We start from the raw sequence: 15628 nt of genomic DNA on the forward strand, positions 1-15628 counted from the left end.
AGGAAAGTCCAGGTAGCAAAGCAGTGTTGGGGAAATGTTCTGAGTGTACTGGGTGAAACTTGTGGAGAGACTTAAAGCTATATCTCCTCTGGACAAGGAAGCAGCAAAGAACAGGATATCCACTGGAGCAGAAATAAAAGCTCGCTACCAGTCATGATGAAATTGTGTTTCTCGAAAAGAAAGTGCCGTGTGTGTGTGTTTTTCCTAGTGATAAATGATTTATAACAACAGCATCACATGGAGAAATAACTCTGTGGAAATCTACAAAAATGATGGCTCTGGGTCCAATTGGCTGAAACTGCGTTAGTTGAAAGCCAATTCCTTGATAGTAAACCTGACTGGCCAATTTGATGAGGGCTCAATTTGTCAAAGAAATTATTCGTTAAATTTACCAAATGTACTGACTGTGCTTTTTAAGAACCTTTAGAAGGAAAGTTCAAATTGATTGCTGCTGATGAAAGATTCTTGTTTGCATAGAAACTAAGCTAAGATAGATATGGTGGCAGAGAAACTGACAAAAGAATTCTGAAACTGCTGTATATGTAATAAAACACAAAACAGTATAGACTGATAAAACCTCACCCACATGAAGTGCTATTTTTCCAACCAACATGACCTTTCATTTGCCATGGGATTGTTTTGGGTCCCTGTGATTTCTTTCAGATGCTTTTAAATGTGATTTTCTATTTTTTCAAGCATTTAAAAAATTCTTTTGTCAATTCTTCAGAGAGTGTATCAGCTTTAAGTTTGCACTTTTAACAATTAAAATGTAATTAAACTTAATTTTAATGGTAATGAAATTAAAGCACATCATGAAATTAAAACACTGAAAGAAACTGGAATTTTTACCAATTGGTCCTTCAGTGAATTCAATAGCAGAACCCTCAAGTTTTGGTGAATCGGCTCACTTTAAAAACCTGCCGTCACTGGCAATCTTGAGCCATCACCACCCACGTAGAAAATAGGCTGATTTTAATTTATCTCCTCTTGGTGCCCTTACGTGCTTATCAGATGTGCCGGCTGCAGCAAGAAAGACGAATGGCAGCAAAAGCTGTAGCCTCTGGATCCTTAGCAAGTGTGAAAGGGTTGGCGGTGTACTCCCGCCCACCCCTTCCCATAGCAACTGGCCTCGAATTAACTTTCGTTAAAAAAAAAAAAAGCCAACAACCACCAAGTTCAAATGCCATGAAAACAAAACCTCCAACAACCAGATTTCTAAGCCCCACCCACAGCCCAATTACCCAGAGCTGGACACCGGGGCTAAGTGCAGGGGTCACCCTAATGAGCTAGTTCTCTCACCCACGGTCCCCCTTCTCCTATCCTCACAGCAGCCATTACCCATAGAGCTCCTTGCAGAGAAGCGCAGTCAGTTTCTTGAGATGAGGCAGACTGCAGGAGCCCGACTTCACAAAATCAGAGTCCAGGGTGAGCTGAGTGCTTAAATAATCTTGGATAGCTTTCAGATGCTCTTCTGGAAGCCTGGAAAAAAAAAAAAGGAGAGATAACAACATGCTTCTTCGGTTCCTAAACGACAGACACCAGCAGTAACAGGCAGAAGAAGAAATCTGAATTCTCAGAGTCTCCAGCTGAGACACCGGCCCCAGGAGAACATTCGCACACCTGGACAGGCTCCCTGGGTCTTACTGAAGGGGTGGAGATCAGGTCAGACAAGAGTAAAGGGCCCCAAGGGAGGCTGCCTCTAAACCCACCCACTGCTTTGATTGGAACAGCTCTTCAATCCATTCATTCATTCATTCACTCACTTAACAAATATGTATGGAGAGCCTGCCCTGAGCTCTATTCTGGGAGCTGGGATGCAGCGATAAACAAAAATGCACAAAGTCCCTGCTCTTTAGACCTTGTTGGAGCTGATGTCTTAGTAAGGAAGTATAGCGGTAGATTAAGTCTGTAAATAAACAAGATAATTTTGGTAAACATCATGGCAAAATAAAATAGGGAAAAGTGCTAGAGAGACGTTGGGTGGGAGGGTGCTAGTGTCCTTTGGGGGTCAAGGAGACCTCTCTGAGGCAGTCGCAGAGCTGGGACCTCAGTGACAAGAGGGAGCTAGCCATCCAGCTATTTGGCAGCGGGATGTCAAGTACAAAGGTCCTGAGGTGGGAATGAGGCCAGCCTCGAGGAACAAAAAGTCTGTGAGGCTGGAGCATAAAGAGTGAAGGAAAGTGTTAGGAGTGGAGGTTGGGAATAATGAACATTAATATATAGTAATGAACATTATAGGTGGAAGGAAGTGATACCGGCTGGGGATGGGAAGTGTTTATCCTTTGAAAAGGAGAGAGAACAGCTTTGAAAATGCACAGAGGACTTGTTTTCCTGCTTCATCAATTCCTAAAGATCGGATCTGAGGGCTGAGGGATGCTCTAGTCCAGAGATGGCAAATGGCTACAGCTCACAGGCGAACTCCAAGTTCACAGCCAAGGACCACCTGGAACTCTGTGTCAGGGAGGTTCCCAGTCATCCGAGGCTCCGAGGGGAAGTCTCTGTGCTGAGTGGTGGGGCTGGGGGTACGGTATTGGCAGCCTAGGTGCCGGGCCTTTGCACCCCCAGCCCTTGCTCCTGGTCTGGTCCAGTCCCTTTCAATTACGGATGAAGCACATGGGCCCGAGGCAGGACCTGCCCTCGCCTCTCACAGGATGGCCCAGCAGAGGCAGAGCCCGGGCCGCATCGCGCCAGGGCTGCCCCCGAGGTCTGATCGCACCTCTACATTCTATCACCCAGCAGCATTTTTTCCTGGATAACTTTTGAGCTTTTGTTCCTATAATAATGAACATTATAATTACAGCAAGTATGTCCTGAGCATAACATACCAGTCACTCTGCTTAGCCCTTTATGCTCTTTTTTCCCTCTCATCCACAAATCAACGTTATGAGCCAGATATTACTATTATTCCTATTTTACAAACAAGGAAACGGAGGCTCAAGGATGTTGATTTACGTGTGTGAAAAAATTCATACAAGCCTTAAATAGCTTTGCTCCAGCCTTGCAATCAAGTCGAAGCTAGAGGTCACGGGGTTGTTTTTTCTCTAGGATCCTTGAAAGAATGAAAGGCTGTTGCTCTTGAACAGCAACAGCTGTTCAATGAAAGACCGAAAAGACATAGATTAGCCATTTTGACTTATTTAGCCTGAGAAGTCAGCAACTATTTATGTACCAGTTGTCATAATATTTAAGTTTAATCTATACTTATTCTGAGTCTTGACACCATAAAAAAATCCAGTTTCTGCCTCAGTCTGTTTTGCTGAAAAGGAAAAATCTCTCCTACAGCATTAAGATATGTACTTTAACAGTTCTCGTGCCTATTGACTGTAACTTTGAGACCATCAGTACTTGCTTTAGGAAGCGATATTTGTTAAAATGTTTGTGGTAGAAAAGTGTTGACATAAAGACGTTAAACTCTGTTTACCAGAGAAGGTTGATTTTACTCAGCAGTCTTTTCTTAGCTGTGACCTAACTGATTAGATCTAATTAACTTGCACAAAAGACTGTGCAGGTTGTCTTATAATTAAGAATAATCTAAAGGCAGTCCTCTGTGTACAAAGCTATTTTACAAGCAACACAGATTAACTTGCGAACACAAGGCAGAAGCTTAGTTTTTTTTTTTTTTTTTTTTTTTTTTTTTTTTTTTTTTGCAGCTCCGGACGCGCAGGCTCAGCGGCCATGGCTCACGGGCCCAGCCGCTCCGCGGCATGTGGGATCCTCCCGGACCGGGGCACGAACCCGTGTCCCCTGCATCAGCAGGCGGACTCTCAACCACTGCGCCACCAGGGAAGCCCAGAAGCTTAGTTTTTCATGACCCAGAAGAGAACTGAGGGCAGGCACCATGGTCCCTCCAATGTGCTCCACCCACACACCTCCATCTCCAAGCAGAAGTTTTAGGCAAGTTCCATTGCCATTTGTTAGCTGAGAAGCCACACCAGCTTCCCCTCAGCTGCCCCCGCCCCCTCTCAGGAGGCTGCGTGGAGGCTTGGCTGAACACCTTGTCCTGCCCCACTGGGCCCTGAGTCCCTAGAGAAGACCTGTCCCTAGAGAGGAGGGACTGACAAGGAGATGTAGCCAATAGACCGCGTGGGAGAGTCAGGAGGTGATGGGCAGCAGTGGCACAATTGAACATCCTTGCCTATTTCCTCAAGGGCTGCCCTGCATTTAACACCTAAACCTGGAGAGAAATAGAATCTCAAGGAAACTAAACAACAGGCCCTGCCTGAACTATTTTAATAAGCATTTGTTACATGGATACATACATCAGATAATCATGGTAATGGCTCAACATATCCAAAGCACTGGATATTTAGCTTCTTGAGAAATAGCACAAGGAATTCCAGGAGCGTGCAGAGAATATAACCCGGCGGGCCCGGAGAGCACAAGGAATTCCAGGAGCGTGCAGAGAATATAACCCGGTGGGCCCGGAGAGCACAAGGAATTCCAGGAGCGTGCAGAGAATATAACCCGGCGGGCCCGGAGAGCACAAGGAATTCCAGGAGCGTGCAGAGAATATAACCCGCGGGCCCGGAGAGCACAAGGAATTCCAGGAGCGTGCAGAGAATATAACCCGGCGGGCCCGGGGAAGAATTAGAGGAAATGTCAAGGTGGAAGTATAGAAACACCAGATATCTTAGCAACCGGTGGCTGTGTGCACCTTCAGGCCTTTGCTTTGTATTTGGCTAAATCAGATGGTAGGTGAGCAGCCCTGGCTGTCTCAAATTAATCTTTCAAGCTGGAGATGTTGCATTAGCCCTGCCAATAGGATATTCTTTGGAGGGTCTTTTCCTCATGAAGAAACAAAAAAGATGTTTTTCAATTTTTAACACATGGAGATGGCTGTGTACTAATGAATTCCTTTGACACAGATCTAGGGAGTGCCGACTCCGTGCCAGGTGACATGCTGGGTGCTGGGCACACAGTTCCCCTCACGGAGCGTCCTCCCTGTGGAAGCCATCCCCTGGCCTGTGTTAAAGTCAGGGCCTCTGATTTGCAAAATAACCAACGCCCCTCCCAGCCATACCTCCACCTCCCATCATCCAGCCTGGGCCTGCTGAGGGAGGCGAAGGGGCTGCAGGACCTCATCAACATGGACTAGTCTGGTACCACATACGGGGCCAGATCCTGAGAGCCCTGGATCAGGGCAGGTGAAACAAAGTGTTAAAAGGATTGCACCTCACTCCTTCCACCACAAAGAAAGGAGTGGCATGCTGTGTAGACCTCACAGTCTACACCACACATGGAACAGTTGCTCTGACCCATTTCCCGGTGACAAGGAAGTTGGCCTCCTTTGCATGGGGCCCAGAGCAGGTCCAGGCTGCAGTGCAGGCAGCTCCTCCACTGGGACCATCTGAGTCAGTGGACCGCGTGGTGGGAGGAGTCTTTGGGACGGGAAAAGATGCCATGTGAGTTCGCAGCAAGCCCCAGCAAGGGAATCACAGCATAGGCCCCTGAAGTCTGGAGCAGGGCCATGCCATCTGCAGCAGAGAACCATCCATCATTCCAGAACCAGCTCCTGCCATGCCGCAGGGCCTGGTAGACATGGAGCACCTGAGCAGGGCCATCCAGTGCCCGTGCAGCCAGAGCTGCCCCGCGAGCTGGGCTCCCTCAGACCCACCATCGGGAGGCTGGCGGGCTCCACAGCAACCTGTCCTAGTGTGGAAGCGGCATCTCCAGGAGACAGCACAGGGTGAGCTACCTGGGTGTCATGGGGCCTGCCAGGTGGGGACTCACCCACTGGTGTCCATGGTCTGCAGGCGCTGGAACAACGTCTCTGAGAGGCTTGGCCGGCTGACCTCCGTGGCTCGAGGATTATCGTTGGAAACAGGGACCTCCTTGGCCTCACATGGCCCGGCAGATAAATGGATGTTTCTGGGTGGCAGCTCGGGGGGAGACAGGACGCCTTCTACCCAAGACAAGAGCAGGAGTGCCGTCTGGGCTGACCGCTCCCTCCCTCAGGATCACCGCCTGCGGAGAGGGGCACGTGGCCCACTCTCTCCGCCCTCTGTGCGGTGATCCTGTCCACCCGCCACGTGGGGTCCAGGCCACTGTGCCCAGCTACAGACCCGTCTGTGCCCGCACTGTCCCTTCCCGGCCCCGCTCCCTTGCCAGCTGACTCCTGGGCTAGACAGGGAGCCTGCCAAGGGCAGGGACCTGGTCTTGGTGGTCTCTGCCCCGGGGCCCAACACAGAGTTTGTCCCCTTGAGGAGCTCTGCAAACGCCTGCCGGGGTCCGATGGCCACGCCGGGCAGGGCTGCTGGCCGCGGACGGCTGGAGACAGCAGCCCCAGAAGCTCAGCAGGACGGCCGGCTTCGGGGCAGAGCAGGGGCCCTGGACCAGCAGAGGTTGGGCTCCCGTCATGGGAGGAGCTGGGCCGGGGAGCAGGCAGGTCCGGCCACACTGCCCCTCCCTCTCCCACCCTGGCCCCCTTTTCTTTGCCCTTTCTCTCCAGCCTCTGTCCTTCTTTCTCTCTTCCTCCAGACCCCCAGAGATAATGAAAGGAAGTGAGGGGCTCCCTCCACCCAGGGAACTGAGATATGAAACAAATGACTTGGACTTGGCCTGGGAGATGGGACTCCCGCCCGTTCACCTTGAAAGCTTCCATCCTGCACGTACCACAAATGGGTGAGGGTCCTGAGCCCCTGGGGTCCGCAACCTCCTGTCCGAGCGTCTTTTCACACGGGGTGGCTGCCCCACGGCTCTGGACACAGAGCTGCCCGGGGACGTTCTCTTTAAAGGATGAGCCGTTCCTTCACTTCCTCACCTGGCTTGGGGTTCTTTCAAGGGTTATGATCCTGTTTTGAGCCCCATGGGGACTGACAACGCCTTGAGAAGACCTGAGCCAAATCCGACCCCTTGGACTGGGGTGGGAGACGCTTGGGTTCAAGCAGACAATGGGTCTTTTTTTGGGAAGGGAAGCCAGCCGTCCTGAGATTGTGCTTCTCTTTCCGGATCTTTTGGGGGGTCTTTTTCTAGTGTTGGGGTCTTTCTTTAGATGGCCGTGCCCGGAGGGACAGAAAAGCTGGCGTGGGGGGTGAGAGGGAAGTGCAGAGGGCATTTCTGCATGATGGCTTCTCGGTGTCGAGGCCGAGCCTGGGCTCCTGGGGGCAGCTGGGGGACACACGGCCCAGGCACAGCACTGGCGAGTGACCCTGGACTCACACGTGGACATGTCGGCTCTGCCTGTTTCACAGCTGAGGGCGCCTCTTACTGGGCCAGGGAGGCGACGAGGGACACGGCTGCCTGCGTCCCCTTCACCTCTGCAGACCTGCGCTCCTTTTGAAACACTCTGCCTGGCCCTCGTCTCCTCCAGGAACTGGTGAGACGGCTCTTCAGAGTTTACCCTCGGAGGAGGCTGCCGATGAGCTGTGCAGTCGCTCACGGTGGGTCTCCAGGCAGGTGGGAGGAAGGGTGGCCCACGGAGGAGGTTGCAAGGACGCCCAGCACGTGGCGGGCAGCAGCCAGGGTTGGGCAGAGTCAGGCCGGGCACCCCACACCTCTGGTCTAATCTGTCCTTCAGGGGAGACGCCGGGGGTCTCGGTTCCAAGCCCTGGGACTTAGGAGGAGCCCTGACCAGTTGAGAGGTTCAGTTATGTATGTCAGGGCTTTCTTCCAGGACATGAACTTTTGAGGAGAAGAGAAGAGGAGCTCCCCGGCTGCACTGCCTCTCTGCCCGACGCTCGCTCTATTAGTCTGTCCCTCCCCTGTTTAAACAGCAGGACTGACTCTCACATACCTTTTAGGGGCTATACTTTATTTTCTTTTAATGATGATATAAAGAAACATCCTTTCTCATCCTTCCAGCTTGGTGCAACAATCTCCTTCCTCATTCTCTTCACAGCAAAATTCAGCTAATTATTTTGACAATGATTTTAGCTGCATTTATTGTGTGCTTACTATGTACTAGGCGCTGGGATCTACACTGACTCCTCTGATGACACCCTGAGAGGTAGATATTATTTTTAGTGTCTCTTTAAGAGAGGGCTGTGGTTTAGAGAGGTTAAGTAATTCACCTACGGTCACACAGCTGAGAATATGGGGTGCAGGAAGTTTGACCCAGGTCTGTCTGAACCCAGAGCCTGTGTTCCTAATTGGTCTTTAACCACCATGTCACTCCCTCTGATAACCGGACCCACCCAATCTACAAGCACTTGAAGTAAGAGAAACACCCCAGAACTTCACTATGGGATTCAGATGGCAGGCAGGGTCCCGGAGACACCTTCCCGTCCGTCCCTTCCTACCTGTCTCCTCCTCTGGCTCATCGCCGGCGTCCTCCTCCTCCAGTGGCACAGGGTACTGCAGGTGGGTTACCAGGCCCATGTTTTCCTTCTTGTAAAACTCGATAAGCTGGTCCAGCTTGGTGAAGAACCTCATGGGGACGCCTTCAGATGCCTGAGGACAAATCCCAAGCAGAAGCACATTGAACTGGTTGGAACATCACCCAACCACAAAGGCCACCTGCAGCAGAGACCAGCGAGGCCTAGAGTGACCACAATCCAGAAGAAGCCCTGGGCTCCTACGCAGGGCCTGCCTGCAACGCCCACACCCTCACAGCCCCTAAGAGCCACTCTGCAAAAGGCACAGATAGGACAGTTTTAAAGACTTTTTTCTTTCAGTTTAAAAAAAACTTTTATTTTTAAAAGTATTATGTTACCAAGTCATGCATTTTCATTATGGAAAACAATTTAAATACAGAATTAAAAAAAAAAAGAAAGAAATCACCTGTATTCCCACAACCCCAAGAGACCTATTTTTAATAGTTTAGAATATTTTTTCTAGACCTCTTGTGTGTATGTTTGTGTGTGTTTGGTGGGGGGAGTTATTACCCCACCCCCAAGATCATTTATTTTTAAACTTGGGGAAAAATCTATTATAGCAATTGTTTTGCTTTTATTTTTATATTTTTCATTTGATATAATTCTGTTTTGTCAAAACTCAGAAAATGGTTGAGGCAGCACAAAAATCTTCCCTGATTTGTATCTCTGTTGTTGATGACAGAAGAGCTGGAGGGTAATTCTACTGGGCTGTTCAAATGCCCTGGGGCCAGGTCTCCTTCTTATCACCTGGTGGCTCTAGCAGGAAACTCAAGTTTGTCCCTCCGCAGCCAGCCCCGCCCACTGAGGCCCTGCCCCTGCTGAAGCCCTGCCCACATGAAGGCCCCACCTCTGTGATTCCCTGTGGTGGGCTATCTGGCAGCAGGGTAGGATGGGAGAACTGCAAGCAGAAGGCTTAGGGTCTCATCAGTGCTGTACCCTACTGCTCCTAACCCAACATGTCCCAACATCCTGTCCATCCTCCCTGTCCAGTCCCCTGCCCCGCGCCTCCTTGGTGTTCCATCTCAAGGTATGGCACCATTGTCTCCCCACTGGCCCAGTCAGGAACCCAGAGGACTTCTCCCTCCCCCCGGCACAGATGGCAAAACTGGACAGTGTAAGGCCGGGTGTTCCTCATCCAGCCAAGAAGATGCTGAGCGAGGCTGCAGCCCCAGGTGAAGGAGAATGATGTAGCTGGGCTTTAGGGAAGAGCCGGGGGCAGCTGGACAGAAGCAAGAGATCAGGCTGCTGGTGGGCACAGGGATGAGCCCCAAAGAGGCTCCCCCTCTGGGTGGGGCTCCCCAGGCCTTGAAGGAGCAGAGCGCCCCCCACGTCCTATCACTAAGTGCCTATGAGTCACCCCCATTATCACAGTAGCTAACAGGTCAATGACATTCATGTGATTTAGAAATGAGTTGAGGAGGCGCTATCTTTGGAGTTGGAGGTCAGGGGCCCAACTGCTCCTCCGGGGGCTGCCTGCTGCTGGGACCCATCGCCCATGGGAAAGGAGAATAGGGAAATAGGGTGCACGTTGGAAAGCCCACCCAGGTCCGTGGGGTCTGGGCTGAGCGAGGCTGGATCGTCTTGACTCGCCCACCTTCAAGTCAGCTGCCTATTGTTCCGGCACGGTTGGCACTGACGTGGGAGGTCATCAGGGCCACAGGTAAGTGGGGTTGGGAGAGCAGACAAGGCAGGACGACGACCCAGACCGGGACAGATGCAGACATCTGGGAATGGACCAGGACTCAGAACCTGTCCCTGAGCCCAGTTCCTGGTGGTAACCCCAAGTAGCGGTGAGGATGCGTTTGCCTTCAGAGACTCCGTCTCTCCGTCACTCACCTTCACTCAGGCTCCACACTTGCCTCTCTGTCTCCCCTCGTCTCTCTCTCTCCACGTGTATTTGTGTGGGGGACGCAATGCACGCACGTATAAATCTGTACGTGAGGGCACGTCTCTGTTTAAGCGTGTGGCTTAAGCTATTCAGTAAATTAGTAGAGTTTAACAAAAGGCCGGGCCTTCTAAAAAGTAACTTAAATAGGTTGAAAACCCAAAGTAAGCGGAATAACAAAAATAATTTGACACGACACAAGGTCGATGAACTCGATTCAGTTAAAGCAGTCGTGACAAGTGTCATTCTGTCAAAAGAATTTACAGCTAATGGATGACAAGCCATTAGGCGTATGGATAAAGGATGTGAAAGTATCAAAGAAAGTCAAAGTCAAACGACTCCTGTGTGAGTCTGGAAAAGGGTTCTCAACTGGAGGATGTCTGGGGAATGTGCGTTTGAGAGAGCACATGAGCTATGGCAATTTGGATGCACCAATGCTGAGACACTATTACTTTATGTACTGCTAAAAGCTAAAGCATAAACCAAGACACACCATCAAGCTGCGGGTACAACTGATTTCGGAGATGTTAATATGACAACATAAACACCTTAGAATTGATGAAATACGCTGGGGTACTAAGCGTGCAGAAGAACAGAACACTCTAAAATTCATCTGAACACTATGGATCCAGTGAGGGAGGTGGGCGGGTGCTGAGCGCGGAGACAGAGCTGCTGGGACACTGCGTGTGCTTGGACTGGTCACAGAGGCCAGGGAGCCAGGGGCCTGGTGAACCACTGCTGCTGGCTGCCCAGGTGGCCCAGGTTCCCAGGAAGGTAGAGAATGAGGGTTGAGTCCAATCCCAGCCCCACTCATGGGGGTGAGGAGTGCAGTCTGGACAGGTGGGTCGGAGGCTGTGTATGCCTAGGAAGGAGCAGCCCCGGCACGGCCTTCTCACTCCTGAGCTGGGCCGAGAAAGGCCCTCTGTCAGGCAGGATGGCCAAGTCAAACCCAGGAGTGGGAGTCAGGGTTTCCAAGTGGACAGTGCCTTGACCGTGGGCAGGCAGGAGGACTGGGGCCCTGTGGGGATGGGGGCCTGGTCAAGTGTGATTCCGCCTGCCCATGCAGCCTATAGTCAGGGGCCAGATCTGCTTACTGTCGTGTCCCCAGATGGTGCCAAAGGGCCTGGCCGTCGTGGGATGCTCGGCAGTTAGTGCTTGCATGGACTTGCAGGATTAGGGTCAGGATGAGTCAGGGGGAGAGATGGTCAGAGAGGACCCTATGTGGGCCTGGGACTGGGGACACAGAGCAATGGCTGGGGGGAGGGTAGGTAGCAGGGGAGCACCCCCTTCCTTCATCCTCAATCTGATCTGCCAAAGGTGATGCCTTTCCAACACTTTAAAATGTAAAATATCTGGGCTTCCCTGGTGGCGCAGTGGTTGAGAGTCCGCCAGCCGAAGCGGGGGACACGGGTTCGTGCCCTGGTCGGGGAGGATCCCACATGCCGCGGAGCGGCTGGGCCCGTGAGCCATGGCCGCTGAGCCTGCGTGTCCGGAGCCTGCGCTCTGCAGCGGGAGAGGCCACAACAGTGAGAGGCCCGCATACGGCAAAAAAAAAAAAAAAAAAGTAAAATGTCTGACTACAAGGTTGTCATGTGTATCAGTCAGGTCCAGGCAGGGAGCAGAAGCCACATTCGCCTGGGGGATTTCAGAAGGACTTAGTGGACAGGGTGTAGGAATACACCTGCGAAGTGGGGGAGCAGTTTCCCTCTTGATCCAAGCATAAGGGGGGCAGATGCAGGAACCAGAGACGGCTGCCAGGCCGGGGCTGAGGCCTTCCGCGAAGCCAGCCCCATAAGGAGGAAGCAGGGGTGGTCCCCCACCCTCCCATCATGCAGCTGTGCCTCCCATCCTCCAAACGCCACCGGAAGCCAGGGGATTTGGAGGGGGTCTGGGCTCGAACGTGAGACACACAGCACAGAAGCAGCCCACGGAGCCCACGGTGACAAGACGCCCAGGGAAGCTGTGGGAAAGTAAGCCTTGCGTGTCCTGCAGGCAAGGGCAGCCCTCACCCCAGGAGGGGGACCGGCCATGCTTCTGGGGCAGGGGGCTGCCCTGGATCCTTAACGGCCACCAGATTTCAATTCCTCATTCCACAGCCGCTGCCTTCCTGAAGAGATTCACCAAGTCATTCTGAAACAGAGAAGGAAACCCGGAAGCCCCACACTAGCCGTTCGCTGCAGACAGCGGCCCTCACAGTTACAGATGCCCCCCAGGGTGGTGTCCCTAGGGGAGTGATGGGATTTCTGCTCTGCGGCAACTCTCCCACCACCAGGAACAAATTTCTTCTCTCTGTGGCAGATCCCCAGCGCACAGAGCAGAAGCTTGATCTGAAAAACACAGAGCAGCAATTCCTGCGTTAAGTCGGCTCTGAACTTACGACGTGTGGGGCAAAGAGCAGACGTCCCTCATGGTTTGTGGGATCGACTGAATGGACATGAATTTATGTTCATCACCAAAAGTGATGCAGGAAAAGAAACGTGGTTAGTTCAGATCGTGAAACAAGATACCTAACTCTTCTCTTGCCTCCTCTCGCCAGGTCTATGGAAATTTCCAGGTGATATCCAGCAAGATCATTTCAGGGAGTCCCTGCAGACAGCGCCTTGCCAAGCCCGGCCGTGCCTGCCTCCCCACAAGCTTATAAGTTTTCGAAGGAAGGGGACCCTGCTAGGTTCAGCCTCACATAGTCCCCCAGGTGCCTTGCGCGGCTGATGACAGGCCTTACCCCTGTTTTGAGACATGTGTGCAGTGCCTAAAAGGGACTTCACAGTTGAAAAGCTGTAGCTTCCCACACTGCGATGTGGGCTGCTGAACTGCACCCTGCAGGGAGAGAACCCTTCACTCTACGGCTTGGCCCCTGTGCTCGTCCAGGTACAGTACTCCTGGGAAAGTGCGGACCAAGGGGACAGGGCTGCCCCACCAAGGCCCCAGACCACTAGGGTCTTTAAAACAAAGGACAGGGGCTCCCTGGTGGCACAGTGGTTGACAGTCTGCCTGCCGATGCAGGGGACACGGGTTCGTGCCCCAGTCCAGGAGGATCCCGCGGCCCATGAGCCATGGCGGCTGAGCCTGTGCGTCCGGAGCCTGTGCTCCGCAACAGGAGAGGCCACAACAGTGAGAGGCCCACGTACCGCAAAAACAAACAAACAAAGGACAGCTGATGTCCAGACTGTTGGAAGCTCAGGGTTGCAGTCTCTGAGAAATGTGGTGTTTCCAGAACTCGTTCCTGGGCTCTGACTTTCAGACACCCTCCAGGGGAAGGTGGAGCACCCTGCAGGCCGAACTTTCCCAGAGGGTAATTTTAACTTCAGTGCTGTCTGCTGTCACTAAATGGGGAACTGAAAGAAGGCGAGGCCCCTGGGAGGAAGCCAGCAAGGGGGCTCCAGGAAGACGCTGCTGCCTGGCACCTTCTCCTCAGGCTCTGCCAGGCTTCGTTTTAAAATGAAAAGTATATACAAGCATTGTGGAAATTTTACAAATAATGGGAAAGTGTGCAGAAGTGGTGGTGGGGCAGTGTGCTTATTATCCCAACTATAGCAAAGCGTTTCTTTCAAGTCGGTGGGAAAGTCACTAGAAAGATCTGAAGCAGGGAGACAATACCATTTGTCTGCTGTGACGAGAATGGCGGGGTGGGAGGCGCTGGTGTCATTACTGTTTCTGTTTTCCCAGTGGGGAGACCCTGGGCCCGTGGAGGCTGGAAGGGTGTCGGAGGCCTCAGAGGCAGTGGCGGGCTTCAGCCGAAGCCCAGGAGTCCCCAGCCCTGGGGCTCCCACACGTCCAGAGGCAGCTGCACTGATGGAGCAGAGCGAGGATACAGAACTTGGCTGTCCAGGCCCAATCCCCGCCTCCAGCAGCATTTCCTCCACTCAGACATCAGCTCAGCAAGGGCAGGACTCCCCGCCCAGGCCTGGCCACCTCGCACGGTCTGGAGGCTACCTCCTCCCACCCTGCCTCTGCCCTCCCGCACCTCTGCCAGCCCCTGAGATGCTTTCCTTGGTCTTTCTTCTGCCCTCAAGCCTGGTCTGAATCTTTAAGCACCTCCTCTCCCCCAAACCTCTTCCTAAGAATCACAGACTCCAACGTGGCTGATGTCGCTGCCATTTGATGAGATGGGAAAGGGGGGTGCGCAGGCAAGTTGGGGAAGAGCCCTGGAGAAAAGCTTCAGATCCAGAAATCCCTCTTTAGCCATCTGACCTGGAATGGACCCCAGGATGTGTCTCCTTAAAATCCGATCAGCTCTTCCTTTTTCCCTTCCCTTCTCCTTTTTTCTTTAAGAAACGTATCATTTTTCTTTCTTTCCTTGCGCTTCCTTTGAAGTGGCCAGAGCCAGTGGGGCTTTGGGGCTGGGGCCAAGGAAGTGGTCAGGGGGCAGAGGAAGTAGCTGGGGCAGGGAAGTGATCGGAGCCTTAGAAGCCGGCCTGGCCGGAGGCCCAGGGGCAGCAGAGCAGGAAACGAGCAAATGAAATATATGGAGAAACGGGGGCGGATCTCTCACTGCCAGAGAAGGGAGTTAGGTTAGAATGAACTCTGTCTGTAGTGTTCAGCTGGAAGGGGAAGCTTCATTGTGAACTCAGGGTTTTTTACTATATACAGGTAAATACTGATGCAGGTGTGAGTGCGTGTGTGTGTCCACACACATTTCCCGGCCCTGTCTTCTGAGAGGATCCAGAAGCAACAACATCCCAGTGGCAATGAACCCACCTAAATACCACCCTCCAACAAAAAGAACCAGACTCCTTGGAGAGAGGGCCGGGCTGAATCTAGGGCTGGGGCAGGAAAGGTATATGTGGGCCTGGAACATCCGTTGCCCCAGAAAGTAAGGAAATGTTCACAAAATGATGAAGATTTGTCAAAAGGGTACAGGAGTCAGGAGACAACTGAAGGGACAGTTGAAAGGACCATCTGGCACAATTTGAGCATCAAAATGAATAATAAAAATAATTATAATTCATTGAATAAAATAAGAATTCATGAGTCTATACCCATATAAATAAATGAGAAGGGAAAGCTCTTTCTCACATTAGATGCCAGTTAGTAACTGTCACAGGAATGATGGAAACAGTCACCGTTTGGCAACCTTCATAGAAATAGTTGATTCAGGAAAGAACCAACAGATGCCGAAGACGCTAAAACTAGTGGGTGAGCATCTGAGGAGGAACAGGCCCTCTCGATTGCCTCAAAGTATCTTCCCACAAAAGAGTTAATCATTTTAAAGGGGAAAATAGTAACTTTACAATGAGAAAACCTGGCAGACCCCACCTTAACCAAGTGGCAAAGTTAACTTTACCAGTAATGGGACAAAGTGACATGGTGCCTTCCTGGGATGGGTACACAGAGGACACAGCAGCGCTTCTGTGATGCACCCACCAAAATGCAGCACCTGGACTCAGCTGCATGGAAACATCTAAAAACCCCACATTGAGGGACAGTCTGC

General features: G+C 51.9%; 1 protein-coding gene across 3 annotated transcripts in view; it reads right to left on the reverse strand.

Annotated features, from left to right (window-relative positions):
* INPP5D (inositol polyphosphate-5-phosphatase D) overlaps positions 1-15628 on the reverse strand; it is a 132876-nt gene that overhangs the window by 60486 nt on the left and 56762 nt on the right. For all 3 annotated transcript variants that reach the window (XR_004350799.1, XR_004350800.1, XM_032638154.1), the window contains exons 3-5: positions 8238-8388; positions 5731-5902; positions 1339-1479 (exon numbers count right to left, since the gene is read on the reverse strand). Coding sequence is in view for 1 of the 3 variants with exons in the window: in XM_032638154.1 (XP_032494045.1) it covers positions 1339-1479; positions 5731-5902; positions 8238-8388 (464 nt within the window). In the remaining 2 variants the exon portion in view is untranslated. The remainder of the gene's footprint in view (positions 1-1338; positions 1480-5730; positions 5903-8237; positions 8389-15628) is intronic.

Source organism: Phocoena sinus, chromosome 7, assembly GCF_008692025.1.
Source record: "Phocoena sinus isolate mPhoSin1 chromosome 7, mPhoSin1.pri, whole genome shotgun sequence".
Classification (NCBI taxonomy): domain Eukaryota; kingdom Metazoa; phylum Chordata; class Mammalia; order Artiodactyla; family Phocoenidae; genus Phocoena; species Phocoena sinus.